Here is a 21344-nt window from a genome sequence, read left to right as displayed (position 1 = left end):
CTGAACTATCCCTAAATACAATAAGTGACATGAGATCTTATGTTGCTAAAATTCAACTCAAGTCGTGCTAGCCATTCTGTGAGTTATCAAGGGAAGCGCAGTGTTCGAAATGCTAAAAATTTCCAAGTACGAATCGGGAGCAGTCGGCGCACGACGCCGTCTCCTGTTCACACTCGAATTGCAGCCGTTTTGTACGCTTGCGTCCCCGTCTACGCCCGTCTACGGTATGAAAAGTTGGATCGATCCAACTCTTCCCGTCGCTTCCCGATCTGTACGGTAGTACGGTTGCGTTCCCGTTCCTGGTGTTCACATTGGACGCCGTCAGCTATCAGACCGTCCCGTCGCTTCCCGTCGATCCTTACGTCGCGTCCCGTCGAATGTGAACTAGGCTTAAAGGGGAAGTTAAGGCAAAAATTAAAATTTCACCAGTTGTAGTCTTCGGGGTGATGAGTCGAATGGTCTTGGTCCGAGAAAGCTGAGACGCTCCCTTCCTACTTGAATCCCAATCGAACTCGCGCACTTCCACCGAAACTGGGTGACTGCGCCCTACTAGATGGGGATTTGTATGCAAAATGTCACTAAAAGCGCCATTTCGTTCTTATAAAAGCACGGATGACCGCGATTGGCCCATATGTTGTAGTCTTTTGGACGCTGAGTCAACTGGTTTTGGTCCGAAAAGGCTGCGATGTAGCGTTCCTCCTTTATTCCCAATCGAACATGGTTGAACAAGCGGTCACGTGCTCCTGCATACACCAGTCATGTCACCTGGTCACCGTGCCTGCAGGGTACAACTTACTAGCCTGTTTGACCTTTTTTGAGTGCAGTCCTGTCACTCGAGTTGAACCTTGGTGTGAAAGTTGTCGCCTGCTGGCGTGGTGACCAGGTGATTTGTGCACCCAGGAGCACGTGACCACTTGTTCAACCATGTTCGATTGGGAATAAAGGAGGAACGCTGCATCGCAGCCTTTTCGGACCAAAACCAGTCGACTCAGCGTCCAAAAGACTACAACATATGGGCCAATCGCGGTCATCCGTACTTTTATAAGAACGAAATGGCGCTTTTAGTGACATGTTGCATACAAATCCCCATCTAGTAGGGCGCAGTCACCCAGTTTCGGTGGAAGTGCGCGAGTTCGATTGGGATTCAAGTAGGAAGGGAGCGTCTCAGCTTTCTCGGACCAAGACCATTCGACTCAGCACCCCGAAGACTACAACTGGTGAAATCTTAATTTTTGCCTTAACTTCCCCTTTAATCGCGTGAGTACTACGGTAATTGTATGTAATTATTTGTAAAGTCTAAAGACTATTGGCCATCATGTCCACCTTGCCTAGCGTGAAACTATGATCCGTCATCACACAATCCCACTGCGTGACTTACCCTGGCATTTCCTCGACATAGTGGCAGTGGTGTTGAAACTGGGCTGCCTGCGGAGTGCGGACTCCACGACTTTCCGAGACTCACCACCATCAAGAATCACCACCACCGCACCGGCACACAACTCCTGTCCACGAATCCGTGACTCCACACACAGTCAATGTCCCATGCTCATGCCATGACATAAAGACTGTCATGTCTTGTCACTTGATCACACAGTACAGTACATTCTTACACTCCAGTCAAAGCACCAGCGGCAGTGTCAGAGCCAGTCAGCCTATAACTTGTACTGTAGTGCCAGTACTGGCAACACTGATTTGACGGAGTGAGTACAATGTAACAAGTAAGGCTACAGTTAGTGGGCCGTTGTGAATGGGAGTCCTTGACAACTAACCTGGACGGCCGGCATGGCAGGCCGCTACAATGGTAGGCGTGGTAAAGACCATGCCACGGTGTGTGTGGTGGACGCCCTCAAGCCCAACTGTGACTGACAACGAATGACATCCGTCATCACCCATCATAGCGCAGCCATTCCTCACCAGCCAAGCACAGGGTGGACGAGCATTCATAATTATTATTCCAGGCTAATGCCATCAGTACATAACCGTGATTGCAACAAGTAACATTTTGTTGCGTAGATCTACTAGTACATCATGTCAAACTGCACTCTAAGTCGAACAGATGCCGCGGCGTGTCCATGTATGCGTGTTCTACGTGTTTGTGTTCTTGATCTTGCCCCGAGGGCCGTGGCGTTTGGATTCACATTGCCGCCGGTCCTCCAGACTTGGCACGGTGTACATCTCCACTCTCCTGCTGATGTAGCTTTCGAAGAATGTTTGCAACAAATCATACTGGCAGTGTAATTCAGACAGCAAATTATGCTGCAATCCTTTCGGGAGACCCGCGGGAAGGAAAGACTTAGAGTAGATGTCTACGGCTGGGCAGACTGATTCAAGAGGCTCAAGAGATCACCGAGACTTTCCAGCATTCGCCTGCGTGGAACAAGTCATTCGCCAGGAAAGCTGGGCTGAAAATCAGCGAAATGCGACGGTACTGGTCATGCAGTTGCAACTTGCGAATTGACAGTATCACCTCGGATTTCCGGCTTGTGCCAATAGAAGAAATATTGGAGGTGAATTGACCGGAGCTTGGACTAGGCGTCGTGAACGCTGCTCAGGGCTGTAAGTGTTTATGGACTGCTGCAAATATCAAGTTCTCATCCGCCTTGGACAGTGGTGCCAGGACAACCACTAGTACCACCAAGCCACTGGTGGCAAGTAACAGTTACCGGTACTCATATGAAGCAATTCCCGACCGGCAGCTCTCTTTTCTTGGGTCTAACGGCGGGTGGGACATCTTGGAGATGATTGGTGACAAGTGCCAGGATTGGTGGAGAGTGGTGTCCTTCACAGCGCCCAAAAAGGGCTGCGTTCCCAGCAACTATGCCTACGCCTTGTGCACAATTTACAACATATAGAGATTTTGCGAGGCCCCTGAGCCATCAGCTGACACACAGGCGGTGATGTGACTTGGCGCTGAGTATGTTCTCATTATTGCAACAGCCAATAAGTCCAGAACTGATGAACTCTGAGCTACCCTAACAGACTCTAACAGACTCGGCTGTCCTAACGGAGCCGTCCTACCAGAAAGGAGAGATTCTGCAAATCATTGACAACACCATAACGTGGAGATTAGGAGTGGCCGGCTGGGTCGCACATAGCATAACAGGACAGATACGTCACCAATGACTTCTCACCAGATGTGTGCGGCCGAGTGCCATGGAACTATCAGGTTAGCCATGAATATGCAGCTGGAAGCCTGTTCATCGCGAACTGACTATCATGCGAGAGGGGAAGATGCCCTCTCCTTCAAGAAGGGAGATTATCTAGAGATACGGTTGGAGATTTCAACCTTGATTGATGCTTAGCTCGGTCGCGGGCAACATTACGAGGAGGGTTTGTTCCCAGAAACATTGCCGGAACCCGTTGCTTCAAACACCCCACCATGGAGTCTGAGTGCAGTGTTGGTGGGCATGCCGCAGCACATCAACAACCAATGGTGATAACAAAGTGTCACTGGCAGTGTGACCCGGTGTGGCTGGCCGACCACCATCATTGGTGTTTCCACAAGGCACTGAAATTATCCACTTAACCAGGGATGACACAAGTGGACAATGGTTACGGTAAGCCGATTAGTTCGATTAAACAAGGGAGGATGTAATGGATATAAGTGTGGTGGTACAGGTACGAGAAGATGCACCCAGGGCCGGGCCACAGACACAGGCCACGGGCCACGGGCTCACTAGCAGCATGGGAGTATCACACTTGTATGCCAGTCATAAGGTGGTACTCGCACCAAACGTATCCAAGGCAACATCGTACATGTACACTGCTCTTCTGTCTGATGGATTTGCCTGGTGGTGGTTGACGTTTGGGAGCAACACCAGGGAGATAGCAATGAGGTGTACTTGTACAACTGGCCCGATGCTGCCGTTAACACTCTCGACCGCCACATGATGACAAGTAAACCTTCGCAGTTTAGTTCTGCTGAAGACGCCTGTGAGAGTCTGCTTGCTGTACGGCGATGCAGGTAGCCTGACACATAACTTATGTCTATCAGCCTTGTGCTGCTCCTTATCAATGTCAAAGCCAGGAATCCATTGCAAACGCAAAGTGAGAGCCGAGTCGACCCATCCTAACGTGTTTGAAATGTGGGCGGCATACACATGTACCGGTATGTGTTCTGCTAATGGTATAATGTGAAATCAAAATGCAAGGAGTGCATTGAACAATAACTATGCTGGTAAAGCAGGGTGCTTCCAGGAGAGCCAATCGGAAGATCAAAATGGCAAAACCAGAAGTGACAGGTGCAAGACAAGCCCTGGGCGATCATTACATGATTGTATACCTCTCCAGAAGCCTGGATCGCCGCGTTACCCTAACATCTGGGCCAAGTGACAGTAAGTTTCAACGGTCTGATTATGGGTCACCAGGGAGGCTACGTGATAGGGCTCTCCTCGCGCTGTGCATGGCAACAGAATACACGAACTGACTAGATATTTCCGCGTGACGTGTATGTAGTACCTGGCTCAAATTCACTAGCACCTGAGCTGCGGCTCTGAGGTGAAGCATGCCACGACAGTGTCTGTATCGCGGGGACATGTGCGGAAACACATTGTATAGAAAAACGGAAGATTGCAATCACCGGGTTACCTGACATGACACAGCTCCAGTCTGTAATTCCCCACCTACATGTATGCATGCCGCTGGATGCAGCTCAGCTTTTACTGTGCGTGTGACACTTATCTACAGTTTTGCTCATTGCGAGAATTTAGAATGGTTTGCTTTTAAACGTTTTCACTCAGACTCTTTGCTTCTGCTCCTCTATCACACCATCATGATGATTATGAGAACTTACACAGTCCGCTGCAGGTGCCTCAGTGCGGTCCCGGGCCGCTCCGGGCACATGCAGTGAGAGAACTTGCACCTGAGTTTTGGCATAAATCCCGGTACAATGTACATGTACAAGTACACATGTGTACAACGTACAGTGTAAGCCGCTATGATTTTGCGATTGTTAACTACTTCTGTGCACCCAAGGAATGATCATGTCGTTTTAAAATTATGCTTACCGGTAATCGATTTTCCAATGCGCCGGATGGTATGGTGCGACCGACTGCCGGACCGTCATGCACAGTACAGTACTGATCAATGGTATCCAGTCGCGGTGTCACTCAAGTTAGAGCCTTGCATCATTCCACAGCCCAGTGTTCGCAGGTCTATGGCTGCGCAACGCCCGGCGCATACTTGAGTGATGCGACTGGATTTTATTGAGCAACGCTCTACACTCTACACATGTACATGTACAGTAACTGTATACTGTGTACATGTACATGTATACAGGTGAAATCGAAGCAAAGCCAAGATGACTAGGAAGTGTGATATGACTGTGGAGGGAAGGAGAAGTGGAAGAGAATCCACTTATATTATGATTGTATATTCCTCCTAAGCCCTCTCCCTGTGTCTCAGGCAGCTCTGGACTGGACAGTCTGGAGTAGACTAAGTCTTGTACTTGTAGTGTAGAGGCTAGACAGTAGACTGACATGTGTGTGACTCGGAGTCGGCCGACGGAGCCGCGTCGCGCAATTAAAGGGGAAGTATACCCTAAAATCAAATGTTCACCAGTTGTAGTCTTCTGGGTGCTGAGTGGAATGGTCTTGGTCCGAGGAAGCTGCGACGCTCCCTTCCTACTTGAATCCCAATCGAACTCGCGCACTTCCACCGAAACTGGGTGACTGCGCCCTACTAGATGGGGGATTGTATGCAAAATGTCACTAAAAGCGCCATTTCGTTCTTATAAAAGCACGGATGACCGCCATTGGCCCATATGTTGTAGTCGTTTGGACGCTGAGTCGACTGGTTTTGGTCCGAAAAGGCTGCGATGCAGCGTTCCTCCTTTATTCCCAATCGAACATGGTTGAACAAGTGGTCACGTGCTCCTGCGTACACCAGTCACTTGGTCACCGTGCCTGTAGGGTATACAACTATTACTTACTAGCCTGTTTGACCTTTTTTGGGTGCAGTCCTGTCACTACAATATGTAGAGTTGAACTCGAGTTGAACCTTGGTGTGAAAGTTGTCACCTGCTGGCGCGGTGACCAGGTGATTTGGCCACCCAGGAGCACGTGACCGCTTGTTCAACCATGTTCGATTGGGAATAAAGGAGGAACGCTGCATCGCAGCCTTTTCGGACCAAAACCAGTCGACTCAGCGTCCAAAAGACTACAACATATGGGCCAATCGCGGTCATCCGTGTATATAAGAACGAAATGGCGCTTTTAGTGAGATTTTGCATACAAATCCCCATCTAGTAGGGCGCAGTCACCCAGTTTCGGTGGAAGTGCGCGAGTTCGATTGGGATTCAAGTAGGAAGGGAGCGTCGCAGCTTGCCGCAGGTCAGAGCTCTTCTCTCCTTGACCTTGTTCTTTGTAACCAACCATTCCTCATCCACAACCTCACCACACTCCCCCCTGTTTCTGATCACTGTCCTGTGGTATTTGATCTCGCAATACAGACTCGTTCCCAGCAACCAGTGCACTCTGATTTGCTCGTGAACAACTATGCAGCCACAGACTGGCCCGCACTTAATAACCACCTTTGGAGCCTCCCTCTTCTCGCTGCTGTACAAGAAGCCAGTAGTACAGATGAAGCATGGGTCTCCTGGCGAACACTAGTTGACACAGCCATATTATCTTTTGTTCCGAAGGTTCGAAAACGAACAAATCGTTATGGAAAGCCTTGGTTCACCTCTGTGCACCATCGCCTCCGTCAACGTCGAGATCGACTATTTGCTGCAGCAAAACGTGTCAATACCCCTGAGTGCTGGGCTGCTTATCGCATTTCAAGGAACTGCCTCGTCGCTGCCATCCGTAAAGCTAAACGTCACTTCTACGACCAGATGTCAGAAGGCCTTCATGCAGATCGAGGATCTTATGACTGGTGGAAGAGAGTCAAGAAAATGTGCCACATCAATTGTCCTCACACCGCTATACCTGATATACAAGGAGTCGATACCTTAGCGGTTACCGACCCTGAGAAAGCGAACATCTTCTGTCAACAGTTCGCCAAGAATAGTCAAGCTACACCGTCGTCGGATGCAGATCATCGTGATCTCGCCATGCCTTCTTCTTCGGAAACATTTGCCATCCGCCCTCTGTCTATCGTGGAAGTATTCAAGGCACTGTCGACCCTAAGTGTGCGAAAGTCTACAGCTGGCAGTCTTCCTAACAGGATCCTACGAGAGACAGCAGAAGTGCTCGCCCAATCCCTCACTGCTCTCTTTAACCGCTGCACCACTTACCGATCCCAACCCCTTGAGTGGAAAGTTGCAATCGTTACCCCAATTTACAAGGGTAAGGGAAGTCGCAATGACCCTGCTAACTACCGGCCGATATCTCTGCTGAATGGTGTGGCAAAATGCTACGAAGCGTTAATCAGCCGCCAGGTGTACGCGTTTGTAGCGAAACACAAACTACTGTCGCCGAAACAGTTCGGGTTTCGCCACCACCGAAGCACGGTTGACCAACTTGTGCATATCACATCAACTGTCAGCTCTGCATTTGATAACCGGGCCCAGTGTGATGCCGTCTTTCTCGATTTCTCGAAGGCATTTGATCGTACCAGCCATCGCCTCCTAGCCTCATGTCTGTCCGGTTGGTGTGCACCTGACTCATTCGCGTGGCTGATGGACTTCCTGGAAGGCCGATCGATGTCTGTGCGGGTCGGAACCTCCTTATCAACCCATATGTCGCTCACCGCTGGTGTGCCACAAGGCTCCCACCTAGGCCCTCTATTATCCTCAAACATCTGGGAGTTCGCTTCAGTGCAGACCTAAACTTCCGTCAACACTACCTTGACATCAGTCGCAAATTCAAGCAGAGAGTAAGCCTACTTTGTCACATGGCACATCGTCTTACACCGCAGGCCATGATGCTCCTCTACAAGTGCTATGTTAGACCTGTGATTGAGTATAGCGTCGTAGTGTGGTCATTTCGTCTTCGTTCAAGCGACTTGAGTGAGCTGGATAGAGTCCAGGCCAGGTTTGCAAGATCCTACCTTAGGAAACGCAAAATCCAAATCGACTTTAATACACCCAAGCAGGATCTTAATAAAAAAGCTAACATTGAATCCCTTCTTTACCGCAGGCAGTTTTTAAGCTTGGTTACCATGCACAAATTTATTTTCAAGTATCGACGTTGCCTAGCTTCATTCCATTTCAATATCACGCAGAGTGCGAGACGCCCTAACAAAATTATTCTCCCTAAAGCAAAGACCACATCAAAATCGTTGTTTCTCTTCCAAACCTCCCTCTTATGGAACTGCCTCCCACCAAGACTAACTGCAGAACCATCCATTATTGTTTTCAAGAATGAGCTTCGCAAACTCACTTGCAAACATAGTGCTTTGCTCTCCGGTATGCCTACGCCATGTACATAACCCCCCCCCCCCCCGTGTGCTCCCCAACGCATTCCCGCTGCACAACTTTTCACTACATGTACTTTCACTTTAGCTCATACGTGTACATGTACATCCTTCAAAGCGGTGAACCCCTTGATAGGCGACAAGCCTCTGGGTCATCCTAATAAAGATATTATTATTATTATTATTCAACCTTTCTATCAACTCCCTTCCCAGCATTCCCCAATCCAGCGATCTGACTCTGTTTGCGGATGATTCCAACATGGTCTGCGTTTCTCCGCCTACTGTCGTACCCGCCGCGCACACTGCCTCCCTGCAACTAGACCTTGATAGATGTGTGAACTGGTCCCATAAAGCTGAAGCAGTTTTCAATGCTAACAAATGTGTCCATGTTCCCTTTTGCAGACCTAAATCAAACCCACCTGATCCCAGGACCGTCACCATGGCCGGTACGTTACTGACCCAGCCCTCTTCCCACCGCCATCTGGGCATCATCCTCACTCCTTCACTCAATCTGTCCCCCCATATTCAACACATTACCAGCAAATTTCGAGGTCGGGTTTTTCTTTTAAACCACATGTCCAACTTCCTTCCTTTTCCTGCTGTGAATCTTTTGTATAAATGTTATGTTCGTCCCCTCCTTGAATATGCTGTTCCCGTTTGGATGTTTTCCGTTTCAGCCACCATGTCCACAACCCTTGATAAACTGCAGGCTACTGCTGCTAGAGCATACTTAAATAGTAAACTCAAGCGTCGGCCTGACTGGACGACTTCCAAAGAAGACCTCAATGTTCTGTCCTCTTGGGAATCGTTAGCATGGCGACGGCAGATTCTTGGCCTTGTCTATTTCCACCATGTATTCTCCCAATACCCCTCCTTGTTGTCTCACTTCCAGCTACCCTCTTCCCAAAGCAGTCGTCACCCTTCATCCATAATTCTTCCTAAAGCTGGCACCTTCTTTCGTAAATCAACCCTTTTTTCTTTGAGTGTTGCCTGGAATAAACTTCCTGAAGATATTCGTTCACTCTCTACAACAGCGAAATTTAGTATTGCTGTTCGTCGGTATCATTCGCAATCTATGTTTTCTTTGAAAGGTATTCCTGACTTTTGTGTCTAGGCTAACCACATCTATGATAGTTTCAATAGTTTGTGTATATGTCAGTTATAGTAGTCCGCAATGCTGCTTTTCTAATTCTCATTATGATTAGCATGCAATGTACTACCCGAAGTACTGAATTTACTTCTTCTGCACTCTATATTCTAATGTATCTTCTACCTCTTCTCCCTTACGAACATACTTTCTCATTTTCCATACTTATATAGGAGACTCCCTTCGATAGGCATCTATTTGCCTCTGGAGGATCCGTGAAATAAAAATCAATCAATCAAAATCAAAGCTTCCTCGGACCAAGACCATTCGACTCAGCACCCAGAAGACTACAACTGGTGAAGTGCAATTAGTGATTTTACTTTTAATAGGGTATACTTCCCCCATTTTCGGTTCATGATTATCACGCGGCCGCGGGACGGTTACCCTCCAGCACGCGGTAGCGTGCACTTACTAGTCTTTCCATGCTCGAGCGCTCCTATGCTATGATATGCGGTGCTACCCCACCACTGCACCAGTGCATGTGCCTCCATGATCCACACTACCCCCCCCCCCCCCCCCACACACACAGGGTCCACACCAAGGCAAAGGCAAAGCCTGGCACGGGCACTGGCTGTCAACTCCCACACTGCCACAGTCAGTCAGTGCAGTCAGAGTCTTCGCTAGCTAGCTGCATATATGCGCATGCAATGCGCAACCATAATTCATGCTAAGTCGTGATTGATTGATTTTATTTGTACAAAAAAGTCACACGATCACGCCAAGATAATGTGTGGGGTGACATGACAGCGTGACTGATTTTCGCTCGATCTGTACAGATAAAGAGGACGTTGGGTCTGTTCAGCTGTACAGACCCAACGTCCTCTTTATCTTTTATTTTTATCCGTACACAGACTCTGACAGCGCATGCATGCAGCGCCTACACTGGCTACAGCTCAGATCCAGGGACGCCCAGCTCAGCAGTACAAAAACACCGGTCCCCGGAGGCGGAGATCGCTTTTGTACATTATGTATTGCGCCTGGTCATGTTTCTGTGATTTACGGCACAGATACTGAGATAGCTAGCTAGCTAGCTCAGCCTACAATGGCTACATCATGCAGCTGTACCATGGTAGACGGCCACATGAACATCCCTATTTTTTGTAACCGACGTCCGTTGTATGAACCATGCATGCTTACACAGACTACAGTCTACAGTCTAGACTAGTCTAATAATACTACAATCATGTAGATCTACATGATCCATGATCTACACTACAGTCAGTAGGGCTACCCACAGCCTGTATGCATTCAGCCTTGCTGGTTTTGTGCCAGTACTGCAGTAGCCAAGTACAGTGCCAAGGCTAGCTGCACTGGACTGCATACATGCAGTCTGCACAGTCAGTACAGTCGCACAGCCGGTGACCTTGCGACTTGCGTGATCCGCTTGAGCCAAGCCAGTTGCAAAGCGGTACAGGAATTTTTTTGTGAAATTGTGTCGTGGTGTACTCGGCTCGTTGCTGCCGCCAAGAGAGAGAGAGGGGGAAAGAAGAAGAGGACGAGTTGCTACTGGACCCGAGCATCTCGCGCGCTTCTCTTTCTGCGGCGGTGACGGTGCTGGCGATTTGATCACACGTGAGGCGTAGCTTTTCGATTCTGCTCACTTAGATGTTGCCTTACGCGCATTGTGCGTATGCGTGTGCACACAGACAGTAGAAAGAGAGAGTTTGTCGTCCTGTGTGAGGAATCGCCGAATAGTTTGAGTGGATTTGGTGCGGCATCAGCGCGCCTTTCCCATGGTAGCAAGCACTGTTTGACCCGTTCTGGACACTGCTAACGTGTAGCACATCTTTACAGTTCGCTTCTACCAGCAATCGTGTAGCGATGGGTTGCTGTGGCTCAAAATCGGGCAGTGCTGATAATGGCGTCAGTAAACAGCCCTACACGGGCAATACGGCCGCCACCGACATTGGCAATGGAACGGACGTGCGGACCAGCATACCGCAGCAACCAGTAACGGGCACAATGCACCAGGCGCCTGAGCAGCCTCAGCAGGCCTCTAGTGGCGGGATGATGCCTGGTGCCAAGTTGTTCGTTGCGAAATACGACTACGACGCGAGAACCGAAGAGGATCTGTCTTTCAAGAAAGGAGAGATTTTGGAGATTATTGATGATACTTGTGGAGATTGGTGGCGTGCACGATCGCGCACATCACAGCAAGAGGGTTATGTTCCAAACAACTTCGTGGCCGAGGTCAAAAGTCTTGACGCACATGAGTAAGATATTGTGTCTGTTTCCCCTTTCCCCCGTTGCCCCTGTGATGGATAGAAGAATAGGAGAATTGTTAGCGAATGTAAAACGTAGATCTACTGCGTTTATTCTCGCGCCTACGCGTTGCTCCGTGTATCTTGGGACAATGGGTGGTGTCTTACAAGAATGAATGTTTTTTGGTAGGTTGTCGATGGTCCTGATGATCATTTTCATGCGCGATTTGTCCCAGAGAGATGATTGTCTTTCTTCATTGTAAATTTACCTCGTAGTTTATGCTGGTGTTGAACCAACAGTTACGGGGTAGTGTCCTCCTCTCTAGTCGGGACGGGGCATGGCCTGCGAAATCACTGCCAGTATCCGATTCGCACTGCGCCTGCTACCGCTGCAGATGTAGATGCGTATGCTACAAGAGTTCACACGTTCCCTTGGCGATCGAATTGCTCTTCCTTCCGTCTCATATGTGTGGCCGTAGCGATGCAGCTCAGCGCAGCTGCATGCGATCATGGCGATTTATTCGACAGCAACTTTTGCTGCTTCATCCATTTACACGTACCCTTCTTAGGGTTTTAGAGGGAGATCTTCCAAATCTCCAAAGATGCCTCACAAAGTGTTGTATCCTCTTACACCATTATTAATTTTTGTGATTAGATAGCGTTTTTCTTGCACCTTTCCAGGTCGATGGAGATGCACTACTGTCAGGCTAGCGAACGATGAGACGATCACTTGTTTGGGAAACTCGGTGCAGGGGTGTTGGTGTTGGTAGTACAAGCAGGCTGCTCTTGTTTCTATGCTGTAGTCGATCTACTGCGCTGCAGATAATCATTGGAACATTAGTACTAGTGCCGTGGAGGTGGAGGTTGAGGAAGTGCGTCTGTTGCTGCAGCTAGTACTTGTGTTGGCCGCTCGGCTTGTGTCACGTTTTTGTCCGTCGGAACACCACACTCGGGTACGAGCGTAGCGTAGCAAGGAAGAGGCCAAAACCTTGTGTAGTTGTGAGCAGCCACCAGTGCTACATACTACCATAGCGCCATCACTGGCACCAGCTGCAGCTTCCTAGTAGTATGATACAGTATCGTTATCAGTCATCACCGAATCTCTTTGGGCAGATTGGGAGAACTGAGTGCGACTGACGGTGTTCGGTGGCCTCTGCTAGCTCTGGGCGCCCTTTCCGCAATGAACGGGACTGAAATCTCGCTCTCGTTTTCGTGGTCGATTCGTTGCTCTTCAACGGGTTCAGAGTTCTGTGTCACCGACCGTGTCCCCGCTGACATTGTAGTGTAGTCGTGAAGTTCTTGGAATGTTGTGCACAATATGTGCGTTCCAGTAGCGGAGTGATAAGCCTTTCGGTATTCTTTTGACGTACTAGTAACGTTCGCGTGATTCATATTATTTACTGCTAAAAGTCGCGACTATTTTAGAAGTACATAGTTCCGTCTCAAACGGATGTGCTCTCCGCTGTAAATAGGCTCTGCCATGCTGATACCTGCACACGTGTGTCATAAAAATGTTTGATACATTGTAGACTGTAGTTTCAGGAACACTGAGGAGTGTTCTGTTCTGTAGCGTTCTGAGATCAGGACTCAGTCAGTGAGAGACTGCCAGAGCGAGAAGAGGTCCAGGTCATTGCTACTGTCTGTGCTGTAGCATGATTTTACTCCGTGGCGATTGGTGTAGTTCACAGTCACACTGTGTACTCCTGACAGTAACTAATTATGTTGTAATAGTGATAAAATTTAATGCACTTTCGCGTCCAGGTCAGCTGAGGTCACGACCCACACTATCAGTAACTAAAGTTACTAAACACTCCATGAAAGATCATATCCTTGCCCGCAGCACTGGCATGGCAGTGAACTGATGTACAGTGTTGCACAGTCAGTACTAGTAGTAATGTTTTGGTGTTCTCCCACTCTGCGCTTGGTTCAGTCATAATGTGAATTTGAGTTGGGAAGGGCAGAGCAAAGTAGCCACTTGTGCGTTGTGGACTTGCAACCTAAACTGATGGTGCCGGACCCCTACCCTGGTACGGCCAGACATAATCAGAACTGCCAATCCCATGCAATGATGATGAATCAACCCACTCACATAGCTAATAGTACTACTGTAGTCACTAGTACTGAGCACTAGTGACTACCATGACTACTGTACTGACTTACACTGTACGTAAATGTATTGATTGTTTTGGGCTATTTTTGCATTCTGCCATCATGGTTGGAATGTGTTTGATAGCGGGGAAAGTTAGTTGTCTCTCCGACTTGGACGTGCAGATATTAGCTGCTCCGTATGGGGGAACCCTACGACTGATTGTAAAGACATGGAAATTCACTTTACTGCTTGTGCGTAAAAATGGATGATGGTAGAGAAGGTGACAAGCACTCTTTATGGGCATGAGCTCACAAATCTTCTAATTCAGGTGGCAACACGTCAAGATACTACGGTATATGTTTCAGAATTTGTTTCCCTGAGATCACGGCTGCTTTCTGTTGAGCAGCAGATGTATAAAAAAAGTAAAGTTTGCACGTCCGCGTTACCACCGGCTATACAATTGTGTTGAGAAACGCAACCAGCTTAGGAAGTTTCGCAGATGTATAAGACGGAAGTATTTCACTCTAGTGCACCCAGATCAATCATTCTGTGAGTGAGGTAGTGCACGTGTGTGGTGTGGACTGCCGTACCTTGTGTAGCTGGACATTGTGCTGTTGTTGTTTTTCGCCCCACGCACATGCTCGCCTGGCACGTACACGTATGCTGCACATGTCTTAACCTCTCTACATGACGTGCTGAGTGAACACATAGCAGTATGTGTGGTGTTGTCCGGCCGGGCTCGTGGCTGGCGTGATTACTAATTAGAGCATGGTATTAGCGGGTCTGTCACTATTTCTGTGTTGAAATTGGCACGATAAAATATAGAGACTGCCCCCTGAGCTTGCCCGAGGGTGACAGTGAGGTCTCCTACCCGTTAGTAATTGACTGTATTGTAAAACATCAGGTGTGCAAGAGTAACTTTGCTGTACGTATTGTGGACGCGTTTATTGCACCGCCAACAATGCAGGGGGTTCAGCCTGGAGCTGGATAACGTGCGAGTGTGTACCTTGTACATACTCGGACACGGATATGTGACTGTACTTGCCATTTGTCAATGATTGGCTATAAATGCTCTTTCTCGAACAATAGTGCAAGAACTCCAAAACGTGTGAGGATTCAAGTTTAAAATGCAGTGCCCAACTTACGATCAATGTAAGTTCGAATGCAAGCAGGTGATCGAAATTTTATTAAGAGGTTTTGTTGGTGTTTTATGTCTTTTCCTCGTCTATCTGTTTCAGTTGGTTCTTTGGTCCAGTGCGGAGAATTGATACCGAGAAGATGCTGCTATTGCCCATCAACGAGCATGGTGCGTTCTTGATTCGTGAAAGTGAGTCTAAGCCTGGAGACTTCTCACTATCAGTCCGAGATGGAGACACTGTGAAGGTATGCAATTTCTCTTTTGACCAGTCCCGATTAGTAGTCGGGCTTCCTTGGAACGCACATGGATGTCTTGAGAGAGTTTCAGCTGTATTTGGGGGCTGGATGATGTTACTCATAGGCACTTATGGCAAGTAATATCGAAACATATGCTTTCTCTGTCCGGGTCAACGGGGGAAGGGGGGGCACTGAGGGCGTAGAAACGTTGAGCAGCACATTCGACCAGCTATTTGAAGTAGTGGTGTGCACGGGTAGTCGGGTACCCGTGCTACCCGTGAGGACCTCGGGTAGACGGGTACTGAATCGTACCCGAAAACCCGAAGTCACAGATGACATGTAGAAAGAGAGAGAGAGAGAGAGAGAGAGAGAGAGAGAGAGAGAGAGAGAGAGAGAGAGAGAGAGAGAGAGAGAGAGAGAGAGAGAGAGAGGTCTACAGTGCACGTGTACACATAACTCACGCAGTGTGTAAGGGAAGGGGCCGGGGTGCATTGTGGTCTTACCATGGAAACATTACCCGATCGGGTACCCGTGCTGCCCGTGGAAAACTACCTGGACCCGAAACCCGAAGAAAATGCTACCCGACTCAGCCCTAATTTGAAGTAAACATCCTATACCATAAATAAGTATGTGCTTACTTTCAAATTTAGTGGTCACACCCGTACGAACTTTCAAACGGGGTACTAACTTTCCGGCACGAACTAGCTTTCGGACCTGACTTGCGTGTAATGGAGAAGTGATATTTCTCCTGTTCATGCCATAGCATGCACATGTCCATGGACACGCTACGTGTTGCATGTGTGAACCGCATCGATACTTGATTACGGACGTTTACAGTTGTAGCATATTGCGGCACCACCGCGCTCAAGAGGCAAGACACCTCTCAATGCTCAAATCCAGCGACCAATAGCTTGAAACTTGAAGAACACAACTCAGAAATATCTACGGGCATGGTATTATGCTGATCATTGCCGAAGCTAATGCCATTATACAACCATGGGACAGGTCATAGGGCTGGACGCAGAGAGCCCCCCCCCCCCCACTACTCTGATTGAGTGCCAACCCCCTGTGAAAATGTGGCGCTCCCCCCCCCCCCCCCCCACACACACACACACTAACAGAGGGGTCATAAAGGCATACTTGTCTGGGGTGAAGTCGGGGATTCGCTCCCGTACGTTGCATTTAGTACAGTGTATGGCTGTACACTTTTGGAAAATGGGTTACGTTGTAACTGTTTCCCCTGCCCCCCCCCCCCAACCATCTATTTTGACCTGGCTAGAACCATGATTATGATTACCTGCTAGCCACTAGCTTTGGTCATGGCTGGTGCCGGGCGGACTAGTGCTTGCGAATACATGTTATTGTATGAGTTTGAGAAATTAGCATGACATGGCGTGTGATGTCATTCATGAACAGGCACTGTGTCCAGAAACAGCATAGTAAAGGACCTTTTCCAACGTATGCCGTGTGCGATTGTCCTTCCTGCAAGACCAGTGTCCTGCAAGACCAGTGTCCTGCAAGCTACAATTTAAATTATAAATACATGTACCCTGGAGCAGTTGCAACATGTGGAAACAGTTGGCATCCAGCCGAAATGGACAGCCGGGCCAGGAGTGCAGGGCACGGATGTGTCCTCGACTGCACAGATGCGGTGTCCTCGACTTCCTTTTCCAGCCAGTTGGAATGTTTGATAACACGCTGCACGGTTTCTCCTGCAGTGCTACGTATCTGTGCAAGTGACCCACTCTCTCTCTCTCTCTCTCTTAGCTCACTGCCTGATCAACATGACCCACTCTCTCTCTCTCTTAGCTCACTGCATCAACATGATGAGTTTCTGTGCAAATGCAAAATTCGATCAACATGCACGGAATGATTCTTTTTGAAGAATTTCCAAATCTCTTACATCACAGTATCTCTCCTTTGATAATTATTTATTTGCATGGAATTTTTCTTTCTCCTTTCCCGCCCTGCAGCATTACCGATTACGGAAGCTCGACACTGGTGGTTTCTATATTGCCCGGAGATCGACGTTCCCCGATGTGCTCTCACTGGTGGAACACTACATGGGCGACTCTGATGGTCTCTGCGTCAACCTACGGCATCCATGCAAGCGAGCGGAACTCCCGCAGACAGCAGGTCTGGCTGCCAACGTACAAGATCAATGGGAAATCCCAAGAGAGTCTGTCCGCAAGGTATGCATGCAATGTCACCCAGAAGCATTGTGCAACATTGCCTTGTCTGAGTGATCAGAGCCAGGATAATCTTGGTTTGGGTTCAGATTTTTTTGTATTGGAAAGCAGGATAAATTGTTGATATGGCAATCCTGCACCTCACACAAGTATGTACCAGTGCTGCAGGGATGCTCTTAGTGCTAATGCGTGTCAGTTTGATATTGTGCATGCAATCTCGAAAGCCATGCGTTGCTGTAATCTGAACACACGTACTCTCCACTTGGTGTGTTGTTCCAGGTGAAGAAACTTGGCGCCGGTCAGTTTGGCGAGGTGTGGGAAGGCCTGTGGAACAACACAACACCGGTGGCCATCAAGACACTGAAGCCGGGCACGATGAGCGCGCAGGCCTTCCTGGAGGAGGCTCAGCTCATGAAGCGCCTGCGCCACCCCAAGCTCATCCAGCTGTACGCGGTGTGCACCGTCCAGGAGCCGATCATGATCATCACGGAGCTGATGAAGCACGGCTCACTCCTCGACTACCTGCACGGCGATGGGCACACGCTGGACATGAAGCAGCTCATCGATATGGCCGCGCAGGTAAGCAGCCACCACCACTGATGATGCTGCTGCTGCTGCTGGCACTGGTACCCACTGTCGGTGTCACTGTGTGTCTAACCATGTTGAGTGCTACTAGTGCAATGCCGGGTTTAATGGTTACTAGCAACATGCGCCCAGCTGCAGTGCTGGTGGTCGCTGTGGTTGTGTCGTGGTTGATGGTGGCAGTAGTGTGTGTGTGTGTGTGTGTGTGTGTGTGTGCGCGCGCGCGCGTGGGCGTGTCTTCATGCGTTTATGGATTGGGGTGGGGATGGGAGGGAGCACGTTTTTCTCACGGGATATTTGAAGTACAGCACGCGTACACCTTCTCTAATCTCATCTGTACCATGGCGACTAGTATCCGCACTTCGTCCATGAACACATGGCCTGTTGAAGCAAGGGAAGTGCGTGTGCGCTAGCACTGTGCTGAAGGTTCGTTAGAGCAGTGTACGGTGCAGTACTGCCAGGCGCCGAAGAACGGAGCGCCAAAGAACAAACAGCCTAGAGTTTCACCAAGAACAGCACGCCATTGAAAATAAGAACGGTTTAGGCTACGGGTCTGACCGCCAGTTTTTCGGCGACTGACAGCACTGTAGTGGCTGTCCAGCTGTGACTAACTGTACTATTACTGACCAGCTATGCAGCAGCTATGCAACAGCTATGCAGCAGCTATGCAGCAGCTATGCAGCAGCTATGCAGCAGCTGCAGTTGAAATGTTAAAACCGCATGTGAGTCAATCGTATCATGGTAAATGTTTTGAAATGTTGATGATCATCAACGCATGTGGCAACGTACGGATGTGGTATATTCACCTGTGTGCTTCTCACACGAATCTGTGCACGCCCTTGTCCGAAGGGGTGCGGGTAAAGACGGGTATATTGTGCATGGTGGGCACCGTTTCATTGCAGTAAAGTCAGCGTCTGTCTCGGTTCTTGCTCTTCTCCCCCATTTCCTTGTGTGTGTTTGCACTGACCGTACAATACAGGTTGCTGCAGGAATGGCATATCTGGAGGCACAGAACTACATTCACCGAGACTTGGCTGCAAGAAACATTCTGGTGGGTGAGAACTTAGTTTGCAAGGTTGCCGATTTCGGTCTAGCACGTCTTATCAACGAGGACACGTACGTCGCTCACACTGGTGCCAAGTTCCCGATCAAGTGGACCGCTCCCGAGGCGGCGCTCTACAACAAGTTCACAATCAAGTCGGACGTGTGGTCTTTCGGTGTCCTGCTGACCGAGCTGGTCACGTACGGCCGCATCCCCTACCCGGGCATGACCAATCCCGAGGTGCTGGCGCAAGTAGAGCGAGGCTACCGTATGCCCATACCGGCTAACTGCCCGGAGAAGATGTACGACATCATGATGGACTGCTGGAAGTCAAACGACTACGAGCGGCCAACCTTTGAGACCCTGCAGTGGCGACTGGAAGACTTCTTCACCGACAACGACGACAATGGTTACCGCGAGGCGCCGTAAAGGTGAGCGGGTGCTTCTCTTTCCCTAGTACGTTCTTCAGGGGTCCAGTGTGCTGCCCCCATCGACATCATCAGTTAGTGCCTAACAGGTTATTTCTGGCTTGGTGGTCTTGCTTTGCAAGTACAGGCTGTTGGTTGTTACAGTCACCCGTCCACCTGACAACGCCTTTTCTCTAGCAATTCTTAACTTAGTCTATCTATCCCCTGCATATCCGCTCGTTCACCATTGGCAATGGCACTAGCAATTTCTGCCAACTGCTGTTGCTGCTCGTGCTGCTACTTATGCTGCATATCCTCAGTGACTTGACATAAACAGTACATCATGACATCCCCCCCCCCCCCTTCTTCAACCGTTCAAATGACAGTCGCTGTTCGGCTTAGCATCAATGGATCTAACACATGCCGGGCCAGCCGAGCATGCTGCAGCTTTACGCGACGCGGCACATGCCTTCTGTGTTATTATTTTTGCTCTCGCTCTTTTCTTCGTCTTTCCGTCGCGCTCGTCTGTGTAGAGTGCTTCTGGCAGGGCCGTGTCTGTTTGTGTGACCGTTGGCCTCTTCGTACATGACCAATGTAACACATATGTCTTGCTGCCACCGACTGGCTGTTAGTAGATCGTTAGTTGCTTTATCTAGAGAGAGAGAGATGAGTGCATCCGTGATCAGTGATGCGTGATTGACTGAGTTTGTGGTGGACACACTGTTCAGTGTTGGACACCGGCCGCAGCACCCTGCCCGCTCAGCAGGTCAGGCTGAGCAAACCGTAATTCTCGTTCTTTCTTCTTTATCTATATATTGCCGCAGTAGGAGAGCTCTATTTTCTTCTACTTTCATAAAACATATTTCACTCACTGCTTCTGTCCTTCACCATAGTTGGCAGGCATGCCTGTCTCAGTTTAGTATTTTGCCCGTCTCAACAGATAAAATTACCGTTCTTTTTTTAAAAAGTGTAATAGTATGCTCGGTTGGACAATATTTGTAGCAACATGCAGCTGTACTTTGAAGTACCTTGGTTGTGAAACTGTCTCGGTGCTTTCACTTCTGATGCGTGTTTCTATGCATCGGTACCTCTCCCAACTCTGGTTTTAAACCGATATAGAATGTAAAAACGATCGCTTCTCTCTGTCTCTGTGTGTGTGTCTCTGTCTGTCTGTGTGTGCCTCTGTCTGCCTGTCTATCTGTCTCTCTCTCTCTCTCTCTCTCTCTCTCTCTCTCTCTCTCTCTCTCTCTCTCTCTCTCTCTCTCTCTCTCTCTCTCTCTCTCTCTCTCTCTCTCTCTCTCTCTCCCCCCCCCCCTCCCTCTACTCTCTTTGCCAGCAGCAGATTTTCTCCCGTGATAATTATTAAATCAATGCCTCCCTTTTTGACACCCGACTAGACAACTAGAGAAGCTCAAGACTGATTTAGGAATAATTATTATTGCATGCATGCTCATGCACCACGGCCACGGCTTGCTTCTGCTGGCAGTAACTCTGTCTTGGATTCTTTCAAAAAAGTGTGCCATGCGTGGAGCTGCCGTGGTTGTCATTGTTTCCCAATGTTCTGTTTTTGTCAGTGTCCGCACCACAGTGAGAATTTCCATCCTGTTCAAGGTTGATTATCGACTTCTCTGCCTTCTGCGTTTGAAGTTGTGTGTGTGTGTGTGTGTGTGTGTGTGTGTGTGTGTGTGTGTGTGTGCATACGCGCCATCAGAAGGACCTCCCGGACCGTTTTAGTTTTTTTTGCCACAGAATTTCAACTACTGTTCTAGTACTTAGACATTCATGCATGGGCACCGTGGGTTTGTGGTACATGTACACGGGTGTAATTGTGCAGCGCTTGAACCATTGTCATGCCCATAATAGTAATACCATGCATGCCCCCTAATATGCAATGGTTGCCGCAGAATGAACAGCAGAACATTCCGTTTTCAAGAGCAGGACAATGTCTAATTTTGCTG

General features: G+C 48.9%; 1 protein-coding gene across 1 annotated transcript; it reads left to right on the top strand.

Annotated features, from left to right (window-relative positions):
- Nucleotides 1-10890: 10890 nt before the first annotated feature.
- Nucleotides 10891-21009, top strand: LOC135804956 (tyrosine-protein kinase SRK2-like). Its single transcript, XM_065318939.1, has 5 exons — nt 10891-11715; nt 15031-15175; nt 17140-17358; nt 17635-17934; nt 18917-21009. The coding sequence occupies exons 1-5, from the start codon at nt 11324-11326 to the stop codon at nt 19406-19408; spliced, it is 1548 nt and encodes a 515-aa protein (XP_065175011.1). The 5' UTR covers nt 10891-11323; the 3' UTR covers nt 19409-21009.
- Nucleotides 21010-21344: the final 335 nt, after the last annotated feature.

The sequence above is a fragment of the Sycon ciliatum genome, chromosome 1 (genome assembly GCF_964019385.1).
Source record: "Sycon ciliatum chromosome 1, ocSycCili1.1, whole genome shotgun sequence".
In the NCBI taxonomy this organism is placed as follows: domain Eukaryota; kingdom Metazoa; phylum Porifera; class Calcarea; order Leucosolenida; family Sycettidae; genus Sycon; species Sycon ciliatum.
Note: the sequence above shows the minus strand (reverse complement) of the source record. Positions and strands in the feature narration are given on the sequence as shown.

Bases quoted from the DNA above. Each gene is read 5' to 3' on its own strand.
- LOC135804956 (XM_065318939.1), top strand. From the start codon at position 11,324: ATGGGTTGCTGTGGCTCAAAATCGGGCAGTGCTGATAATGGCGTCAGT. The intron at 11,716-15,030 runs GTAAGATATTGT...TATCTGTTTCAG, and splicing joins AAAAGTCTTGACGCACATGA to TTGGTTCTTTGGTCCAGTGC. The intron at 15,176-17,139 runs GTATGCAATTTC...CCCGCCCTGCAG, and splicing joins GAGATGGAGACACTGTGAAG to CATTACCGATTACGGAAGCT.